Below are 22,572 nucleotides of genomic sequence, written 5' to 3' on the forward strand. Positions count from 1 at the left end.
TTCCATTAACTACTGGAGTCATATTTTAAGAGATAGACAAAGTAGTGAAAAACCCACCTGGCACTTGAACTTATTACTTCCTTTTTTCAAAACTTTTATATTGAGGAGAAAGTATAATGTCCAGAGAACAAAAAGCTCCTCCTGTCTTCTTCAATTTCCATTTAAAGCACGTTTTCCCCATTATTCAGTTATTTGCTGCTGAACTGTTTTTATCTCTGTTAGCCAAAAATTGCTCTAGACTAGGAAGTCAGTCCATTTATGACTGCAGGAGTCATGTAAAGCAGTGCAGGTCAGATGCTCTCCATGTAGATGTTAAAGGGTTCCTTTTGGCTTTTTGACGTTCAGGCGTGCCCTCTTTGCCAGAATTCAAGTTTAGACCTCGTATAAAAAATATTTTTTTCCATATTATTCTGTTTTCAAGTTTTCTCTGCCTATACAAAATGCTAATACTGGAAGTAAGAATGAGACTCTGTATCTTTAGGAATATTGTGCTACTTTCTGATACAAATGATTTATGCTTGCCATTTGCTCTACTGCTACTTTTAATGCTTTCAATTGCACAGTAGTTCACTGTAGTTGCACCAAAAAAGGATTTCCCTTCAGATTGGTCTTTGTCATGTCATAAAGTATATATAGCAAATGGAGTATGATAGGCATTACCATAACTGTTTTTTAAAACTTCTATTTCTGCAGACTACCCAGTTAACTGTAATGTGAAACTGCCTTTCATTTGTGAAAAAAATAATGCCTCCTTACTAGAGAAACATGATCCCAGTTACCGCCCAGTCAGAGGAGGTTGCCCCAAAGGCTGGCATCAGTTCCGGAACAAGGTACAGCAATAACTCAGATTCATCATCCTTGCCTATTCTTCATGGTCCAGTAAGTTGGAATGCTTTTCTAAAAGAAAGGAGGAGGTAGCCCCTCTCTTGAGAAATAGACTATAAATGGGCTTTTGAAAACACAGTGATTAAAATAATCTGCTCCCTTTTTGTCCCTTATTCACGATCGATGGTTTCTTAAATTCAAAGCATACATTTTCAGGTTGTTTTGCTTTCCCATCGCCACGCATTTAGGTCCAAGAACATTGATTGTATTGTCTAATCTTGGGCTTCTGCTTTGAATGAACGGAAGGGTTAGTAAGAGAGAGGATGAGGTTTCTGTGGCAGAAGCATGTTATGTTTCTTCTGGAGTAATCATAGGCAGGCAGCAAGTTGGCAGACACTGTTTCCTGAGTTGCCTTAATGACTAAACTTACTTAAGAATTAGTGAGAAGCTTTTAAGAATTAACCAACAAGTCAGAAGCCATAGTACTATTAATTATTTCAGTACTATGTTTTAAGGCAGGCTGCTAAAGTCTTAGTGAGACTCATTCCTGTTATTTGCTCCACCATTATTCTGTACATGTGCATCAAAACTGCACATTATGTTGTGCCAAGGTTTGCAAACTTATTTCACATTATTGCAAAATAGACCTTGGAGTTCCCATGTAGATTTTCCCCAAAGGTAGCTTGTTATAAGTTCCTGACTAGCACTGTCTGACTGCAGAGTTCACGTGTGAGTTCTTGTTCCTAAAACAGCACGTGATCCTGATGTAACAAATAAGAATTACTGAATATGAATGAGGAGTAAGACGGGGGATCATTTTATATTTAGCTGCTCTGCTGAACCAAATAAGTGCTTGCAGCTAGTATCAGGTCCCTTGCTTTCTGCGAAAAATAGTTATATGTTATTACAGGAAATGAGAAGTGAATCTTTAGGGTTGGTTTAAAAACCTTTACATATTGATTTATGTCTTAGGCAGAATGGTATGGTGAAAATAATTTTCATTGTATTTATTTTGCAGTGTTTTCTAAGGATGAAACCCGAACATTTAACATTTAATGCAGCTAATGAAAAGTGTGTAACTTTTGGAGGCTCTCTTCCATCTATCTCAGACCAAGCTGACCAAGGTATGGTGGTGAACTGGGCGCACTTTAATATGCAGCTTCTCTTTCAGATTCAGAATAGTTCTGCTTAAGAACTCGAGCATAAATCACAGGATATTCTCAGGCATACTAGGAGCTTTCTGAAAATCCAGGACTGGTTAAAATTGACTTGTTTGTTGTTTGCATCACTGGAAACATAACACAGAAATGCAGTTAGCAGACATTTGAACCAGTTTGAAGAGCAGCTTCTCTGTATGATCTTAACCTGTTCCAAAGAGAAGAAGGTTACAAAACCTTGCACTGAGAGTTGAGTATAAAAGGGTTGTTGTTGAATGAAAGATTGTTTGCCTTTGCAAGCTAAAACAAAACTGAGACTGTAGACTTTGCTCTTTGAAAAACCACCGCAGAAGCTGCTTCCAAGAGAAACTCAGCTCTGTGTGTGGGAATGAGGTGGCAGATACAATGCCAGCTGAGCACAGGAGCCTTTGTTTCTGCATGTGCCAAGCAGCTTAATGTGGCAACTGACCCCCTGTGAGCTCTGCAGGACACTGATAAGAGGATGAAAAACAGGAGGGCTGAAAAACAGAACTGATTCACTTAAATCAACTGAAGTCAGTGAGAGAAATGCAGTGAGGAAGAAACAGGTTCACATTGGCTGCAAGTAATGTTCAGCAATAAACTGCTGAATGATATGGCTGAATTTGCAACTATATTCTTGTGGATAATTCAGAGTTCTCTGAGGGTGTACTTGAAGTAGCTCAGTTGAATTCTTCAGTGCCCACAGCGCATATTTTCTTCATAAGCAAATAACCTCTTGCCAAACAAAATACACTAAGTAGACTGGAGAAGTCAAGCGTGTACCTGCAGGCAGCAACTTAATGATAATTTTTTTTTTTTACTGCTGTTATTGGGGAGGAATAGGGTTATATACAGGAATATACATGTCTCAGGTCTGCATGTTTTTGTATGCATTTAAGGTTGGAATAGTGCAGCCATTCTGAAATGTTACGTAGCAGGATCCCTTGGGTGATCTGGTGCATTTGGAAGTGTTTGTTACTGTGTCTTGTTTGTTTTATCTTTTCTCTGTGGAGACCACCTATATGGAAGGACGACACAGTCCTCTTAAAATGCACTTCTTTCTGTAGGCTGCCTCTATTCTCCCTGACATGCAAATCCACAATGGCTTTGTCTTGTTCAGAAAATAGGCTGTGGCTAGTCTGGCATGTGACCAATAGCTGAAACATGTCAGCAGTAGCTAATTACATAACTTAGATTTGCCTTCCTGAACTAGTCAAGTTTAGTGAATGGCTTTGATGCCTGGGGGGTTGCCAAAGCCCATTGTTTCTTGTCAGAAAGCTCCCTAAGAGGGGTCTGATTTAAGGTTTACCTGGCTGAATTTTTTTTCAGCTGATTCTGACTTCCTTTGACCTGTCCTGCTTTCTCTGATGGTGGAGTGAACAGCTCTGCCAAAATCCAAAAAATATTATTTATGACATATGAAAGAGAAAAATGGAAGATAGGACTTCCTCCATCAGAAAGGGCAGCAAGGCAGTAGAAGATCTTGCAGGCTTGTGTAAAAGCAGCTTCTTAAATTTGTGTATAAGTAAAAGACTCCAAAGTAATGGGCAAAGGAGCAGGTTAAATCCCCTACCTTCTCCACAGCTCAGAATTTGAAGGACAAATACAAATAGCCTGCTCCTTTCAGATAAAATCAATATTAAAAGTGTTACCATATGGAAGAAAGGGCTGATAGGCATTTGGTAGTCATGAAGGGCTGGAAAAATTAAATTAACACAAACTGGGATTACATTGCCTTACTTATGTGAAATACTCTTTCAGATGTTTACTGTTGTTTTCCTGACCACAATATGTACATTTACTGTTCTGTCCAACAGATTATATAACATCCTTGCTTCCTGGCCTGCCAAAAGATATTTGGATTGGTTTACAGTTCCTGTTCAGTACAAGGGAAAACAAATGGATAGATGAGAGTAGACTGTTGTATAGTAACTTTCACCCACTCCTGACAGGAAGATTAAGGAAAATTCCACTGGATGTAAGTTCTGCCTTTTGACTTTTCTTGCCTGTTGAGTAATGAAATTTGGTATGCTGTGTCAAAAAAAAAACAAAACAAACCCATGTGTCAAAAAAAACCCCCCATGTAACAGTCTGAATTCCTCAGTTAGTCATTTTAATTGGCCAGCAGGGTGGCTGTTTACCTTTACTTGGATGACAACTTCTGAAGTGTATTTAACTTGGGAAAACTTTTTGAGTCCAGGCACATGGTGATGTTTGTAAAACAGGTAAGCTGTATTGCAGCACTCTTTTGAAACTTCTTAAACAAGTTCAGACAGCTGGAATTCTCCTAGACTCATGTTACTTCACCTCTACACAAGTGTGTTTATATCTTATTTGAGTCTGATAAGGATATTTCTGTTTCTCAGCTTTTTGATGAAGAATTTAACAATCAGTGTGGTGTAATCCTCAATGATCCCAAATCCCAATATGTTGGAACATGGAATTTCACTGCTTGTGCTGACAGGCACTTCTTGGGTATATGCCAGCGGTCTGTAGGTAAGTGAAGAATCAAAATAAATTGAAGCCAGATTTTAAACTTAAGATGCATGTGCCAGCAGACTTTTATGTATGTAAAGATTTCACTTGAAAAGCAAGATACTTGTAGAGAGTGAGCAGGTAAATTTTAGAAAAGCAGAGTGTAGAGGAGGATCTGGAGCCTGTTTTATCAGCCATTCAGAATATTCCCTCTTGTTTTTCCTAGCCCAGATCAGGGAGAATCTGTCTTCCTGAGAGACTTTGTGCAGTTTCAGTGGAATTATACTTCAGCAGACAGGTCTTTAATGTTCTGTGGGTATAGAGGTCATGTACACTGAGGGGTGGAACAAGTGAAGCATTTTTCCTTTTCAGAACTGTGGAAGTCAGAAGCCTAGGAAGGAATCTCACAATATTTATATCCTCCATAAATACATCCTCTGTCTTTTAGTTCTATGAGAATATAAAGTATCATAGACTCTTGATGTTGAAGTAGGTTTCTCCCCAGAGCAAACTTGAGAGTTGGTGTGAGTGGGATTTTTTAATCTGAACTAAATATAATATTCAGATGTACCCATGTGGGTTGGCCAATACCAATTACTGGAATAAGATCAAACACATACAGTTATTATGTGCATTTAATTACTGCTACAGGATAATGTTCAGCATAACCACTTCTGAGTAGGTTCCTTTATATAAATAATCCTTTTAAGTGATGAACATGCTATCTTCTAAAAAAAAATCAAACACAAAGAAACCTGGGTGTACAAAACGCCCAAGACTACGCCCATCTTCTTCATTCTCAAATAGGCAAAGATTTCCACCTCCCACCCCTCACCTCCATGTCACATACAAAATCCTCTTTACTCAGTGCCAAATACTCCAGAAATTCTAAGTGTTAAGATTAGAAGTCTGGATTGAAAAAATGCCATAAAAATGTGAAAAGGAGACTTTTATGAATTGGAGGTTGGCAATGCATCTGTTTATATCAATCTCTTATTAGTCTGGAGTGACTAAATACTCAAGGTTTCTTTGCCACAGCTGTAGAGGATTTAATGAGAAAGGTTTTTGGACTGACAGAGAATGTGTCCTGCTGTGGTCTGGTTTTATACTGTGTTAGGGATCTAAGAATAGTTTGGGTTGAGAGGGACCTCAGCAGGTTGTAGGGACAGTTGTGAAAGTGTCCAAGTTGTCTAGGACTTTATACCCAGGAAAAAGATGATTCATGTTCATTGGAAATCTTGGCATGATTGTGATTTGCAGAATTTCTTGAGATGATAATCATCAGCAATTATTTTTTCAGAAATGAACATTTCACTTACTGCCTTGTTTCCAATTTGGTACCCCTTGATGTGTGATGGCACCCTGGGTTCCATGGTTCTCTTTTGTAGCTCTTTACTAAGTGAAAGTATTTGGCAGCAGGCAGAAACCACTTGAAACAATCTGCTTAAGCCTTGTCAGTTTTCTGATCTACTGAAAGCTGTAAATATGAAATTAATATTGTGTTTCTGTCATCCTGTGTTTTGGAAAATGGCCCTGTCAGCCTATCAATCAGCCATTCATATATTGTTATTTATAGTGCGACGCCTCCCGTCACCACTTGCAAGCCTTTTTCTACTTTAAATATTTTAAATATCAGGAGGGTTCTGCTTCTTTGCAGAATGAATTTATTTTTGGTTATGTATAAAGCTTTTGGGATTAACATTTGTATACTTAACCTTACCACCCACAGGAGTATTTGCATATTCTGTTAACTGCAGTAGCTATGCATCACTGAGCTGTGTGCCTTCAGGTGTGGTGTTGGTAGCTGTGATAACACACTGTGCTCAAAGCACAAACAGTGAATTACATCCCTCCCTGTGCAAGGTGGATTTTCTGCAATTAGTTAAGTGGAGGCAAAAACAGTTCTCACCATATTCATGGATGGCAGTAAGGATTTCTGGGTCTGTGCTGTACCAAGATCTGCATAGACAGGTTTTGTGGCTCATTAGATTTGCATAAGCATCAATCCACAGGCTCCACAGAGATAAATGAGTCAAGTTTAGCTGTTGCTATTTTACTGCAGAGAGCACTTGCTCTCTCGCATTTGCTCTATAATTAAAATTATAAAATATGCTTTTAATTCAGTAAATTACTTAGGAGTTAGTTAAAAATAACATATAAAAAGATGTGAACCTAAGTTAAGAAAAAGATACTTAATACTACATTGGCTGAAAATAATTACTTTTAATATATATTTTTCTGTCTAAGATATCAAAGATGTTTGCTTCTAACTATAATTATCGGCATAATCTACTATCTAAGATTTTTTTTTTCACCAAGTGTAGTCAAACAGGTTTTTCTGATTGTTGCAGAGACATTGGGAGTTTAAAATATATTCCAATATTTAACTACCTAATTACTGGATTTCTTTCTTATGTATAGGAACTGCTGATAACCAGACAGAGCAAGTCATTAATGAAACCTTGAGCTATCAAAATGTTCAGTACATGTTAATTCTGAAGAATTTGTCCTGGAATGATGCAATGGCTGCATGCATAAATAACAAGATGCAACTGGTTAGCATCACTGATCAGTTCCAGCAGGCTTTTCTTGCTGTTCAGGCTGCTCTTCATAATTACCCACTCTGGACTGGACTCTTCAGCAGAGATGTAAGTTTTGTTTGTTCCTCAGACTGTGGCTTAAGGTAATTTTTACAGTTGTGTGAAACAAAACCCAAGTTAAAGAAATGCAATGACAAATTACTTTCTGGGCTAACTTTTTGTGTAGGGGTAACATCTGGTGTGTCTCAACATAAATGTTTTAAACCTTCAGTTCTCCAAGTTACATATTTGAACTCCACTGTATGAATTGATGATGATGATAAAATTCTTTTAAAATAAGACTGATATTGAAGGAGTATATTGTAGGGTGGCAACAACGTAGGTTACTGAGTCATCTCTTTTGTTAACAATAATGAATAATGAGTGTTGCCATTTAATATTATCACCACTGTTTACAATACCACTCTAGAAAGATGACCCAAAATTCTGTTTTGGAAGGGAGAAACTATGAGTGGCAAATAAAATTGAAAATGAATCATTGAATACTGGTGGAGATATATTTCTGAAGTTTAACTTAGGTTCTGTTGTTACTTCATGTTATTTGTGCCCATGTTTTGAGTTTGAGGGAAGCATCTCTGAAAAGCTTGGGCTTGCTGGCAGGGTTTATCTTTTTTGTCAAGCACATAAGTCTGGAGATAATTGCAAGAAGAAAGTTGAAATTTGTTTAGAAGTGCCTTACCTACAAGGTATGGTGGCACTCACTCAGCACTTTGCTGTTATGTTCTTCTATTGTCAGTTCTGGGCTACTGGATACTTTAGCAAAGTAGGGGAAAACAGAAATTGGAGTATATACTTTATGGATTTAATATACTTTATGGGTTTAATCTTAGTGAAAATGGGGAAAACAGGCAACTTATTTTCCTATCTCTTGATTTTTTTTATCTGTAAGGATCAAATGATTCATTTTGGGGCACATAGCTCAGATATGCACTGGCTCTTCACTATTGCAACACTTCATTATTTGGGCACAATTAAAATGTCACATGAAAGGAAATTATAATGCAACTGGTCAACAGAACTTGTTAGTCCAGTGGTGAAATCAGATACAAAAGAAAAATACAAGATAAATTACACAACAGTAAGGTGATTTCCCAAAGACTTTCAAATGTAAGATTTTTAAAGGATAGCTTGCTGCTTGAATGTGGGTTTTTTTCTTCTTGCATCCTCCAGGGCAGGAACATGTCTGATATATTGAATCAATTAAGTATTTAATAGATTGCTTTCAACTCAATATGTAGTAACTGAGACTGGACTTTCTTCTCAGTTATTACAAGTTTTCCAAGACTGGGAGATTATATCCACCATTGCTTTGCAGATGCAAATGATGCAATTTGGACATCCCATTGCTAGGCCTTCCTCCCTAAGTGCAGTAGTGAAACATCACCTTTGGATAATTTTACATTCAGCTAATTTGTATTTTTGCAACTGCAGAACTCAAAATAACAAAGCTTGTTGTATTGTGAGCAGGATATCAGCTCATGAGGGCAGTGGAACACTTACAGTTCTCATCACAGACACTGAAAATGTGTAGCCAGTTTAAATATATTATCGTATCATTTTCTGCACCTTATTTTTTTTTTTTTTTTACTATGTAAGCTTATCCCTTTTGCTTAAATAATGCTAGGGTGGAAAACATTATGGCTGGCTGGATGGGAAACATGTGAGTTTTAGTCGCTGGTCTGAAGATGATGAAGAAACAAACGAAGAATGTGTGTTTTTGGATACTGATGGCTTCTGGAAAACTTCTGACTGCTCCTCTGAAAATCGAGGTGCTATTTGCTATGCATCAGAAAGTATGTATGCTACCATAATTTTTATAAAAGTTTACTTTTGTTTTATTACAACATGTATTCAATGATTACATCTTGTAACTTCAAAATTACAGCTTTTTAAAACATATTTCTACTGACAGTCTGATTTCTATGCCATTAAAAAAACAAATGTGACTTCAAAAATGGGGGGCATACAGCTGTTGATCTTGATCTAATTGTATCTTAGAAATAAATTCAGCATTGGGTCAGTACCCTTACTGCCAACTGATTCTATCTTGCACTGCTTCTCTAAGATTGTTGCATACTAATCTCTCCCACTTGCCTGTGTTAGAAGATTAAAAAACCTCTGTACTATTTGTATCTTACTACTGGGACCTCCTGAAATCTGTTCAGACATAGAAGTCTTCTGCAGGGAGAAGGTGCATGACTATATGGAGAACAAAGGTAGAAGGTAGACACTGAACTGAAAATTAACATCATCTGAAGTTCACAAAACCCTTCTAAATATCTACTAATTATAACAAGATAGGGATATAGTAGGATGTGTGTTTTTATTTCCAGGAAAGAGCTCTGCTAGTTGTGTATCCTTCAGAAAAGATTTTTCTGAGAGGTCATCACAGATTTCTTCCCTGTGAGACCATTATGATTTGTTTTGCTTTTATTCTGTGAGGGGTCACAAGCTGTTGAACATCCTGAGTCACAGTAAAGTGTGGTGTTATGACATCATTAACTATTTTGTGCTTACAAGCCAGGGAACTGCAGGAAGAGTCCTTCTCACTCCTAAAGTATTAGATAAAGCCATAGAATTAAGATGTGTTGCCAGCTGTGAAGTAGCTTATTTGTTGCAGTGATCTAGTACTTACACAAGAGGCAATAAGGGCTTTTAGTTATTGGCCTACACTTAGCACTTTTATGTAGGGATTTTATTTTTAAACCTATTTAAAGTAACTGTGAAAACTTGCAAGTATCTATATTCATTAGTAGAGCTTACTGCTGGTTTGTTACTTAAAAAAAACACCATTGTGAGGAAACTAAAAATAACACTTTTAAAGGATGACAACTTAATTTGTCTTACATATTTTTAAGTGGTACCTGAAAGTGGTTTGTGGAGTGCCAGGTCAGGTGATGTTATTAGTAATTCACGTCCTAATGTTGTCTTGTCTTTTTTTAGAGAAGACTGAAAAAGACCAAATTGCACAAGTGAAGTGCCCACATAAGATTAAAAATACACCCTGGATATCATTTAGAAACAATTGTTACACTTTCATGATAACAAAAAATAGATGGAGAGAACTGAAGCCTCAAGAAGCTCATCATTTATGCAGGAACATGAGTAAGTACTTTGTCATACTGCAGGTATTTATGGACTTAGATCAGCTTGGGGGAGATGATTAGTGTTAGATCTGAGTCACTGTCTTGCAATGACAGGAGAGTGAATGCTGAGAAGGGCTGTAGCAGTAATGCAGTAGTGTAGCACTGCATTGTGATGTAGTGATGCTGTTTGCCCTTGCACTACCCTGATAAAAAGTGCCAGAGCATGGATGGGAGGGGTGAAGAAACAGGTGGCTTGGAACTCCTGAACTCTGAGATCTATGAAATATGGCAAGGTTTTTGTGTTTGGTTGAGGTTTCTGTTATAATAGGCCAGTTTTAAATAGTTTGGGTAATTGTTGTACCCTTGGCAACATTCTGGCTTTACAGTTACATTTACTTTGTGGTTTCCTGCTGCCTCCAGCTTTGCTGTGTGGAACACTTAGGTGAACAAAGTAAATAGACTGAAAAGCACATGGATGTTTTCTGTCCATCCTGAATAATGTATAACCTATATATATATATATATGTATATATATATATATATTCCTATATATAATAGGAACAGCTTTCCTCTTGTATTAAACCTTCAGACATTCATCCTTTCAATTTTTTTTTTATGTTTTTGTGAATTGATTCAGTCTTTTTCTTAATACTGTTTCTCTGCTAGAGCAGTTCAAGCAAATCATTAAAGTTTGCTGGTATTTTTGTGTTCTATACAACTTGAAGTGACAGTAGGGCTCACAAATATCTCTGGAGCTGAAATCTTTCACTTATCCACAAAACCAGGGTAGTACCATTAATAATACCTTTGAAAATTAGTTTTGCACTGTTCAATTAGTTATGTTATAAACATCTGGCCTTTACAGATGTTAACCTATCTGCAATAATTGTTAACAGTAATAGAAAAAATATTTATTTTTTAACTTAAAGGTGAATTTGTAAGAAAGTAATGTAAAAAATTTTCAACAGACCCCGAAGCATTTGTTCTGAGTGTTCGAGATGAAGAGGAGAATAACTTTGTTACTGAGCAGCTTCATTCATTCAGCGGTCTGGCTCTGTGGGTCTGGCTGGGTGTGATTTATGATGACAGTGGTAAGAATTAATGGTTTGGCTTTTTTTTTTTATATTAACTGGATTGGAAACAAAATTTACAGCATTAAGTGCATGTTTCTTGCATGTTTCAGTTTATAACTAAAGCCAAAGTGAATGCAAATCTGCAACAATGATTTATATTCATACTTATCTTCTAGAAGAAAATAACCTGACATGCTCTCTGTTTGAGTGATAATTAGATCCAATACGTTCTGTTTAGTCTAAATTTGATTTCCCTGGAAAGCAGAAATGAAAGTGGCCAGGATGAGTAATGCTAACATATTTAGCATTGCATATGGAACTGATTTAGAGTCATTTGCAGTATCCCAGAATTTTTTCCAAAGTGGTCTGTTAATATCATTAATATATTCAAAGTTAAATGGTATTTGTAGATGTAATGCCAGTGGTTTAATGAATATGCAATGTTTTCCACAGATAAAGTTCTCAAGTGGTATGATGAAACTCATCTGACTTACAATAACTGGAGGCTGGGAAGACCTATCATAAAGAAGAACAGTTTTTTTGCTGGTGTAAATCTTGATGGGTTTTGGGATATTTATAATTATTCTCAAAGTTGGCATGCTAACCACTACAACATGTACAGTATTCTCGCCTGTAAAATCGAAAGGGGTGAGTAGTATTGGAGTGTTGGGATGAGGGTTATAATTTAAGTAATGGTTCCTGCTAAATAAGGCTTTGGTTTTGCTCCTAGTGAAAACAGATGGCACAGCTGTCATGAGCATCTGGGGTCATCTGGTCAGTCTGCATCACTGCTGTAGTACTCTGATCAGGAGAAATGTGTTTGCTGTGCTTATCCAGGAACTGCTGAACTCAGTGTTCCAAGTAGCAAAAGTAACTTAACTTGATAGAAGTGGCTTGTACGGAGCACTTTAATGCTTGAGTTACACTGATATAGGTGGATTTTAATGCTTTCTCTATTTTTCCTAGTAACAGGCAAGAAATGCACACAGCTTATCTTCTTATTCTTTGTAATAGGACACCAACAGCACAAGCCTCCATTGCCTGACACTATTCCACATGGAAGCAGAACATACAGGATCCTTCAGAAAAAATTAACGTGGTATGAGGCGTTGAGATTGTGCCAACAAAATAACAGTGATTTAGCAAGTGTACACAGTGAATCAGAACAGTTATTTCTAGAAGATCTTGTCAAACAGGATGGTTATCCTCTGTGGCTTGGGTTGTCAATTCATGATGTGAGTATATACTGTTGGGGATGTCAGTAATAGATCTGTAAATAATATTTTGGACAAGATACAAAATATTTTCTGATTTTTTTTCCAGTTCCTTAGAATCTTTTTTCCATGTAGTATATTTTCAACCCTGTGTAACGTGTCAATGCCAAATTTTGGTGAATGTAGGCAAAATAAGATATTTCTTCCTAACACCTGACAGTTTAAAATAATAGAGCATTCCTTGCAGCACAAGGAAGTGTGATTTGCAGTGCTACCCCTAGTGGCTTCAGACTTTATGGCCCTCTGTCGAATCAGGTTTAATTAGCAAATTGAGACAGACAAGGCTGTGTGGAGCCTGCTTAGCTGAGGTCAGGACTCACTCTCCAGAGCAGTTCAGGAGCTGGCTGTCAGTAAGTTCAGTGTCTGTTCTCCCAGGAAACACAATAGCAGGAGGCAGCTGAAGATCTTTCTCCTCTGTGTTCTTTACCATGGAGCCAAAAGCCTGCGGCCCTGACCCTGCTACCCTCACTGACTGCCAGACCTGTACATAGTAGTTAATTGGCAGGAATACTCCTCTGCAGAGATGTGTCATTTCTGTGCATACCTGTGAATGGGTCCCTCACAACTCCTCAGTGTCATGAGTTTCCAGGAATGCATCTGAAGTAGGAGCTAGCACTGCAAACCATCCCTGAGCTGCCCAGTTCTGCTCACTGAGGCCATCTCAACACTTCAGCAGTTTGCACAGTACCCACTGATGTTCATAGCAGGGAAGGCAGATTGCTGAAATGAAACAGCAGGGTGGAACTAAGTAAAATGTTTCCCATAGGATAAAACAGGCTCATTGCAGGTTTAAACTTGCGAGCAGGCTGTCCTTTCTCAGTTCCCACAAATAATAAAAATTTCTACATTAAGTAGTTGTTGTACGTTTATTTGCTGTGAATTTAGATGAGACCACCTGCTCTTTAATTTGTCACTTTACAAGTGACAAATATTGCTACATGACTTAATTCATGATGGATGACATTTAAAGCACAGTCATATGTGGTTTAAAATTTGTGTCTTTTTTTCTTCAATTAGGGAAGTAAAACTAATTTCGAATGGTCGGACGGAAGTGACTTTGACTACTATCCCTGGGAATTGGAAAACTCCAATACTACTGACAACTGTGTTCTGTTGGATACTAAAGGATTTTGGAACCGTACAAAGTGTACAAATGTTGCTGAAGGTGCCATTTGCTATAGCCCTCCAAACAGTAAGTTTTATTTTTAAGGTTTTGTGCAGTTGTCTTTAACATGTTGTATTTAGAAGTAGAAATGAAGGTTAAAATACTGCACATGGTTCCCTTTTTAAGACCAGTTTTCTATCAGGAATGATAAAACACTTTTTAGTACTTCAGGGAGATAAATTCTCATCCATTCCAGTGGTGAAATCAAATCTAGTTACTTCTTGATCACCTGTGATAGGAATATCAAATGTATGTATCTTTTCTAAATCAAAATAGTTACCAAATATATATAACAAATGTCAAACCCCACAGAAAAGCAATAAAAAATTGTTCCCAAGTTTGGGATTTGTTCTCATTTTTAGATAAATTTGTACGTGACACAAGAAGAAAGAATGTAAGCTAATTGAAGAGTGGTTGTTGGTAGGAGTAGTAGCCCTTGTTAATACTTATTGTCCTCTTATTCCAGAGACTGTGCACAAACTGATGCATCAGAAATAACATCAGTTTCTTTGTCTTTGCAGAGAGAAAATTAGAGCCAAAGCAAGCAAGCAGAGGCTCTAGATGCCCGCAGAGCAGTGGCTCCCTGCAGTGGGAACAGTACAGGGATCACTGTTATGCCTTTGACATGGCATTCTACAACTTCTCCGTGTATAACGTGGAAGAGGCTAAGAGAATCTGCCAGAAGCTGAGTAGGTTTAGACTCTTCATCACCTTACAACTTGTAATAAGTCCACTTAGAAGAAATAAAACCCAACAACCTAAAGTCTTAACACTGGTTATATTTCAGCCTTGCCATTTTATGCTCCTTTAGTTTAGGAAAGGCAGTAGCTGGCTTTATCTTTGAACACAGCATGAAAATTCTTCATAAAACATTGCAACATGCTACAGATCAATTGACACACAGATATTGGCAGTTAAAATGCAGGTAGCCAGTTAGAGAAGATTCAGAAATTTAATTCTTACAGTTTGGAGGAAAACATTTTATCTGCATTGCAGTTAGTGCTGTTGGCAGGGCTTTCTTATATCCTTGCCAAACTGCTTGCTAATAAGGAGCTTGCTAACCTATCAAATGGTTCAAAGAGCATGTATGTTATAGATGTTAAAGCATGTAAAAAACTTAATTTTATGTCAAATTAATGACTTTCTTTCATTGCTGAGCTACATGGGGAATTGTATTGCAGAGACAGTGTTAATCAATTTCATGGACAGAAGTTTTAACCACCCTAATGTAGAAGTTAATGACTATTGTAACTTTCTTTTATGGAATTATCTTACAGTGTGATGTTGGACTCACTATTTAGGATCTGAAAAGCCCAATCCTGGATGCAGTTTTCTGTTGAGTCCAGTTTGGTCTGCTAGTTGAAAGAGAAAGCATCTGGCTTACATTTATAATTGTAGAGGATGGGTACATTCTGAGCATGCCTCTCTAGCATGCTCTTCCCTCCCTCTTATTCCTTAATTACTGTACATAAAAAACCTGAGCCACAGTGGGAAGATTGATTTAGAAATTAACTTGACTCAGCAAAATGCTGAGCTTTTAGGGGATGGGAGGTTCATGTCTTCATTCTGAAGGTTAGTCTAAGCTCATTTTACAAGCCCAGATCAGCAAATCCTTTTCCATAGTAATTGTTCCCACCCTCAGTGTACAAGCACCATGAAAAATTATGGAAGTTGCAATTCTGACTGGTTTCCTCTTCCCCTTAGATCCTTCAGCAACCCTTCTGACTATAGTGGATGCTGAAGAAAATGCATTTGTGAGCACACACATAAAAGAGCATGATCTCATCACCAAGAACGTATGGCTTGGCCTGGATCAGAGCTTTAAGGGTAAGAAGTAGCAACAATGTATGAGCATGAATGTTTCATATTATAAATATAAATGCATAAATCTCAAGTAAGAACAGTTCTATAGTGTTGGTAACCTACAGGAGCTTCTACTTGAGGTTAGAATTCATCATTTAACATTTTCAAGCACTTAGGACTTCATTGTAGTTAAGTCTCTTCCTGTTGCACAGTTAGGGTAATTAGGAGTCCCTGAAATTAATTTTTGCCACCTCTGTTATTGCTGCCTAATGTGCATCAATTGCTAAAGGTCTGGAGAAGAGGGGTGGCTAAAAGTTGTATGTTTATATTTACCCCTTCTAATATATGGGATGGATAGTCAGCCCTTTTCTCTTAGCAATGTAAAGAAATCATCAGATTGTGAATGACATTGTGTACATTACAGGATATTTTGGTGGTCTAGACTAAGTAATGTTTTTTCCAACAGGACGGTCTCTGAACTGGCTGGATGGCTCATCAGTTAATTATGTCAACTGGGAGAATAAAACTGCAGAAGCCAATGAAAAATGCAGTGTTATCCTGTCCACAACTGGCATGTGGTCCAAAGTTGACTGTGCACGTAGTCGAAGCAGAGTGGTTTGTAAAGCTCCTCTAGGTATGGAAGCATTATTTTAGCAGAGACTTAACTTTGTAGAGACTGTTTTCAGGAATTTCTGGTTTATTGGATAAAGTCTGTGTTGAAATAATAGAAGTGCAATTCACAAAAGGATCCATCAAGTACCTCTGCCTAAGCAAGAGTCCTCTGTTGTTGTTTAGCCATATAATTGCATTCAGAGTCAAATTGTCCAGGAATTTTCTTCTCCTGGCTCTCACTATCTACTTGATTGGTGAGGAAGAGAACTGAAATGTCCAGAAAGTGTAGAGTAGTTGCTATTGCTTCTTACCACAGTGTATCTATCATGGGTGAGTTTGTATAGGTGGAATCAGAAAGAGTTCTGCTTGTAAGAGATGCTGAGTAAGCAGGTACTGCACACTGTGTTTTCAGTTGTGGGGAGGCTTCTGGAAATGTCACCCCATAGTTCCAGAAAAAGGCAGAGGCCTTTACTCCCTTATCCTTGGCTCTGTACAGGAAAGCAGGCAGTTAACTGAGCATTAAGCAAGCAAGTTCCTGAGAAGCAGTGGAATCTTTTGATTTTATATACATTTTCACCAAAGTGAAAATGCAGGAATAGATTAAACTTTGTGCTGCTAAGGAAGATCTCAACAAGATCTTTTCAGTCTGAAGGGGGTATAATTACCTTTCCTTCAAGAGCCCAGGATCTCATTAGATTTATGAAGTATACAAACCTCTAAATGAGTGTAGCCTTTGCAAATAGGTTTGTTTTGAACTCTAGAGGTCCCTTCTAACCTAAATACTAGTAAATTAACAGCAAAATTATCAAAAATAAGCTAATGCATTCCTGCATGAATGAGCATCTAACTTCCCATGTGATGAAGATATTAATAGGAAGCAGTTTGCCATGGCTTGAGCTGTGCAGTATTGAAGTGTAGCTACCTAAGCATCAACCATATGACAAAATATTCTCGCCAAAACTTGTAAATAATAACTATACATCTTTTGTTCTGTTTCAGGTTCTAATCATACTGGTGTGGCTGTAGCATTTGCCCTGCTAATTATCTTAGTTTTTATTGCTGGACTGGTATGGTACCTCTACAAAAAGAAGCGTCTTCACTGGAGTGCCTTCTCTTCCGTACGCTATCAAAGAGGGATGAATGATGATGAAACTGATGATATGTTCACAAAAGACAGCTATTGAAAAACTTTCTTCTGATCAATTTAAGCATGAACTTCACCGTGTGAAGCCATAACAAATGAGCTACTTGATGTTTTATTACTTCTTTTTGGACAAGTAACAAGGTTATTAATGGGAGCTAAAATTGGTTCGTTTATATACAAGTGCAATTTTTATTCAATGTTATGGTAATTCTTGAGGTTTGGCCTCAGCCTTTTAAGATGCAAGGTGTTTAGAGTTCTATTGTATTTTTAAATTTATAGTATTATCTGTCTTTACTGGAATTTTTGATGGAACAAATTAATGCCAACAGTACTTCATGCAACATCACTTTAATGAATACACTTAAAATTTACTTCTCCCAGTACTCTTATTTATACTAGGATTAAATGCCTAATTTTATAGTTACCAATCTATAACTTTATAGGTTAAATATGTCATCTGTCCAAGAAACAAGATAAAATATATGTCTAAGGAAAGACTGAGAATATATGGTAAACAAACTTGTGTACATAAATGCTAAAAATACTTGAGTATTTTTCATAAAACTTAAACTTGATTTTTGTATGGGATGTGTCACTGTAGCCTTTCCTATGCACTCCAAAGAATGCTATAAAGGGAAAAAGGGAAGACAGAGTTGTATATATTAATTACTCAATGATTTTATGAATTACTGTTTTGAAAAAGTCTTTTGACTTTTTTTAATGCACAGTACAAAGAACAGGTGCATTTAGTTTTATGAAGGAGGATAAGCCAAAGACCAAATCCTTTGTGCATGTGGTGGCATGAGGTGGTAAATAGGAATACATTGGCCTGGTGTGCTGAGAAGAGTACTACTGATTTCTCTGAAGCAGCAGAGCAAGGCCACAGTGTTCAACTGCCTTCTTTTCCTGCATTTTACTTATGTTGATGGCACTTTTCTTTGTTCCTGTTTGCACTATTTTGATAAGTGTTTATCATTTGTGTTGAGAAGTAGAGAGCTCCTTGTAAATACCACTTTGAGCCTGTTAAAGGAGCAGCCTGAAGGGCATGGTACAGGAGCCATTGTGGTAGTTGGCTGATAAAAGGAGCAAGCACTTTCATTGTTTGTTCAGTACTTTGGGCACAATTGTGAACATTTGCTTTTCCTGAGGTAACTTGTAGAAAATGTAGTTATGATGAAAACTCTCATTCTTTAACTTATCCTGGTATGAGAAGTGTTTGAAACATTGCATAGTCTGGTTCCTGATATCTTCTGGTTTAGCTTATATGCCTAAGTGCTTTGCCAAATGACTTCTAACTTAAGGGACTAAAAAAATGTTGGTTATTGTCTTTTTCTAACTACAGTAATAAGTGGGGAAAATTATTTGCAAGTTCCCATGTTTTGAGATTTACTAGTTTTATAGATGTTTATACTCTGAGCATTTTTAGGTGTGAATCTGAAAATGGAAATTAGTAGTAAGATCCTAATTCAACACAAAAGGATATATACTTTTTATTAAAAATTGTATATTTTATTCTTATAAATGATGTAAATAATTTTTTCAGGTCCCATTTCTCATGTTTGTTTCATCACAAGTTGTCTAATCACTGGTAATTCCTTTTTGCATAAGCGCTATGGCCTTAGTGCAGGTAATTAACCCACTTCATTTGAAATACACAGGAAGATTATTTGGTAGTATTGTTATTGAAAGAATAAAGTTAAATAAAACACTGAACTGCTTACACTGGTTTTATTTCCATGGAAGCAGTTATCCGAGTTAAGGTATGGGTCATTAATCACTGGGTAAAAAAGCACAGCACAGGGGCTGGGATTAGAATTAAAGCCAGTAAATGTGTGTTACCACAGTAAGAAAACTTTAGAGGTAATACATATGTTTGATGTATTTAAAAAAGTGTGCTGGTAATTTTCTTTTTGCAGTTGAAAACTTGGCTATACCCAGCTTTTATCAAGCTGCCTCAGGCTTACACAGGGAACATTCCTCTGTGCATTTTTGATCTAATCAGAGTGTAGTTCATTAGCACCTTGAGGCCCAAATTAAGGCAGTGTATAAAGGCTTCCTTCACAGAGCCACTTAAAATATAGGCAAAGTTAAGTAACACTTGCAATTAAAGCATGAGATGTATTCATTTTAGGTGATGTCTGAGCTCTGAATTCCAGATGTCTAAAATCTCTGACTGCTGGTCAAAGGGGATTGTTATTTTTAGCTCCAGTGATGGCTTGCTGGGAGAAACATCCTGTTGTGCAAGATGACTAACAAGGTCATCTGCTTCACAAACATTAATCTTAAAACTGAAGATGATGCACAAGGAAATGACAGCAGAGAAATGCTTTCCCAGATCCCAGAGCAATGGAGTTGAGAAGGCATCCTAAAATTCCTTCATCCCAGGGCACAGACTATCTGCCAGCTATGGTAGCTTTAGGCAAAAATTATAAAACTTCAATTCCTCTTCCTGAATTTTGCCCTGTCCTTGGAGACTCTGGATCGTGGAAAGGTTAATCCACATCTGCCACTAGACCAGCCACTATTTTTATTTTAAAAGTGTTTCTGTATCAGTAACTTAATTGGCATAGAAATCAACAAGTCTTCATGCATGAGCACCCTTTGGGCTTGATGCTTTTGTACTTCTCAGCATTTTTCCCTTAAACCAAATGCACCATCTGCTTATTGCTTTGGACATATGTTATACATGTAAACATTTTTGAAAGGCCTGCTAGTGTTTTTAGTTTTTGGGGTATTTTTCAGTGTGGCTGCAAATAAATGAAGATCAAACATTGCAATTTTTTGTTGCTACAAGCTGGAACTACTATTTGGGCCCTTCATGCATCTGCTGTTGCTGTGTGTATGGAGCATAGTGGGATATATAACACCCAAGTTTCTAAAAGTTAGTCAAATTCATTCTGTTGTCACGAAGTACATAAAGTTCTTACTGACCAAATTGAACAGACACTGCACAGTTTTAAAGCAAGACCAATATTAACTGAGCTTGGGAAGAACAGATTCATTAATGGAGAGTAAAATCCAATTGTCACTCTAATGGACCTTTCCCATTTAGTTGTGGAGTTTTATGATGAGAGTTGACAAAGTACTAGAGAGGGAATATTCTGTTAATAGCAAATTAACTTGCAAATGGTGCATAGCATAAATGCCCTTATAAAATACTGTTATCTTGGGTATATTCTTTATGGCTAAACCACAGCAATGGTATTTGCACACTGAAAACTCCCATTCACTCACTCTATTGTAATATCTGTCAGTAACTAAGATTGTCAACAGATTTTTGGGGATAGGGGAGGATACCAGATGAGGTTTTTATTGTGATGACACAGTACTACAACACAAACTGTATGTCCTTATGGATTTCTCTTTACCGATGCAGAAGGCACTATAATTACAAACAGTACAACAGTTCTTTGTTTTAGTACTTTTCAGCATAAATAGAGTAATTTACTTCAAGTTGACTTTAAAAAGTGGATCCCAGCAATATAATTATTTCAAAATGTTGCTGAATTATGCTGGCCTCTTATGCATTTTTTTGCTGGAACAAATGAGAATAGAGGTCTTTTTCTGCATGCTGTGTTTTAGGACACTCACATGGATAGTAAGAGTACTGCTCCTGCTTTCTATAAAACTCTTTTCAAATGCCATGTCTCATGTTCCCTTTTAGGAGATTATTCAGAACCGATAATTGTACAAAACCATGGTGCTTACACTTTGTTAAAGCTAATAAGCCTTATATGCATATTTAAATCAATAAGTAGTGGGTTGAGATGGTTTTACAAAAAAACATGATTGAATGTCATCACCATTAGCAACTGAACTTTCATTGAAATGTCTTTTTTTTTTTTTGTGAACATGATCTGGGTATTTGAAGAGCATGATGTGTTAAGTGAGAGTGTGAATTATAAATGTGTGTGGATAATGGGAAGTCACATTTGCCCAGGACTTGCATCGTGAGCTGCTTTGAGGAAAAAGACCAGGTTTTTGAAATTCCATCTTTTGCTGTCTCCTGCAGACAAGCTCTTCTTTATACCTCTTCTCTCTCTTACCTGCTTAGCAGCACTGACTGTTAAGCTACCAGATGGAGAACATGGCACCACAGACACAAGATCCAAGCAGGCAGCCTTACACCACCACAAGCTGCCAGGGGAGGGGACCAGAAAGCACCACTTGCTCTACAAAGCAGCAGCCACAAGGCTGAAACACGTGGGATGAGCACTGCCAGCAGCCCCACAACACTGCCATGGGCTGCAGGGAAATGGCTGCAACAGCTGGACAACTGTAGCAGCAGGATGCCACAACCTTGGCAGGGTGGGTCTGTCCCCATCCTCTGCAAGCAAGAAAGCCGAGAAGAGCTTCCTTAACCCTGGCTCATGTACTTATGACACAATGGAGACTGCAGTGGGCAACAGGCACTTCTCCCCTCTTCCAGGCCCAAGGGACTCCCTCCACACCTTCTTGAACCTGAGTCTCTCTTCCCATGCAGATTCAGTGCCTTTGTACCCCACATCAGGCTGCTGAATTGCCTTCAACCTCACACTGCAACAGGAGGAAGAAACAAGATAGGTATGTTGCTGCTGTTAATGTATGTGCCTCATTAGTGACCCTGCAGAAACTATGCTCAGTGTTAACCCAGTGCAGAGCTAATTGAGTTCACCTTCTTAGGCTGTCATGATAGACACTCAGGATTTTTAAGTGTTTGCTTTTACAGGAAGAACGTGTTTGTATTGGTAATCCTGAGCCCTCACAGCATTTAGGGAAGGCCTGGGAGCCAGTGCCTGAGGGCTGTGAGGGACCCCAGATGTGTCCCTGGGTGCATGTGGGCAGGAGGTGGAGCTGGGCTCTGGAACACCAGAGCTGTTCTGTACCTGTCTGGGCTGCCCAAGCCAGTGCTGGGTAGCAAATGTCCGGCAGGAAGCAGGAATCAGCCACCTGCATGTGCTTGCTCTGGGTTGCATTCAGACCTAACAGCGTCATGGAGCGTGGGTGCTCCATGTGATGGATTTCTCCCAGCTGGGTGTCACAGCTGTGCTGGAGCAGCACTGAGCTGGCACTGGGTGACTGGCACTGGCAATGCAGCTACCAGCCTTCACCTCGCTGCTGACCCTGGAATGGGGCCAAGGTGTATACCAGCTGTGCATTAGGAATCTGTGGTCAAAAAAAGTAACCAAAAGCCTGGCAAATTAGCATCCCACTGATTTAGGAGTTCATATTTTACAGAGAGGGCTGGAATTCATGTGTGAGATTGGCTTAAAGGCCCAAGGGGAGCATGTTACTTTGAAGCAAATGCACAGGGTAATAATAGAATACACAATCTACATAGGGAGAGGCTGTGTGTTT

General features: G+C 37.9%; 1 protein-coding gene across 1 annotated transcript in view; it reads left to right on the plus strand.

Annotated features, from left to right (window-relative positions):
- LY75 (lymphocyte antigen 75) overlaps positions 1–18,948 on the plus strand; it is a 43,406-nt gene extending 24,458 nt beyond the window's left edge. Inside the window, exons 21-35 of the mRNA XM_056495719.1 lie at positions 694–830; positions 1,844–1,949; positions 3,821–3,981; positions 4,370–4,499; positions 6,900–7,126; positions 8,703–8,871; positions 10,022–10,183; positions 11,133–11,255; positions 11,691–11,885; positions 12,252–12,472; positions 13,529–13,703; positions 14,198–14,365; positions 15,381–15,503; positions 15,946–16,113; positions 17,091–18,948. Of these exons, the coding sequence (XP_056351694.1) occupies positions 694–830; positions 1,844–1,949; positions 3,821–3,981; positions 4,370–4,499; positions 6,900–7,126; positions 8,703–8,871; positions 10,022–10,183; positions 11,133–11,255; positions 11,691–11,885; positions 12,252–12,472; positions 13,529–13,703; positions 14,198–14,365; positions 15,381–15,503; positions 15,946–16,113; positions 17,091–17,275 (2,450 nt within the window). The 3' untranslated portion in view covers positions 17,276–18,948. The remainder of the gene's footprint in view (positions 1–693; positions 831–1,843; positions 1,950–3,820; positions 3,982–4,369; positions 4,500–6,899; positions 7,127–8,702; positions 8,872–10,021; positions 10,184–11,132; positions 11,256–11,690; positions 11,886–12,251; positions 12,473–13,528; positions 13,704–14,197; positions 14,366–15,380; positions 15,504–15,945; positions 16,114–17,090) is intronic.
- The last annotated feature ends 3,624 nt before the right edge of the window (positions 18,949–22,572 follow it).

The sequence above is a fragment of the Oenanthe melanoleuca genome, chromosome 7 (genome assembly GCF_029582105.1).
Source record: "Oenanthe melanoleuca isolate GR-GAL-2019-014 chromosome 7, OMel1.0, whole genome shotgun sequence".
Lineage (NCBI taxonomy): Eukaryota > Metazoa > Chordata > Aves > Passeriformes > Muscicapidae > Oenanthe > Oenanthe melanoleuca.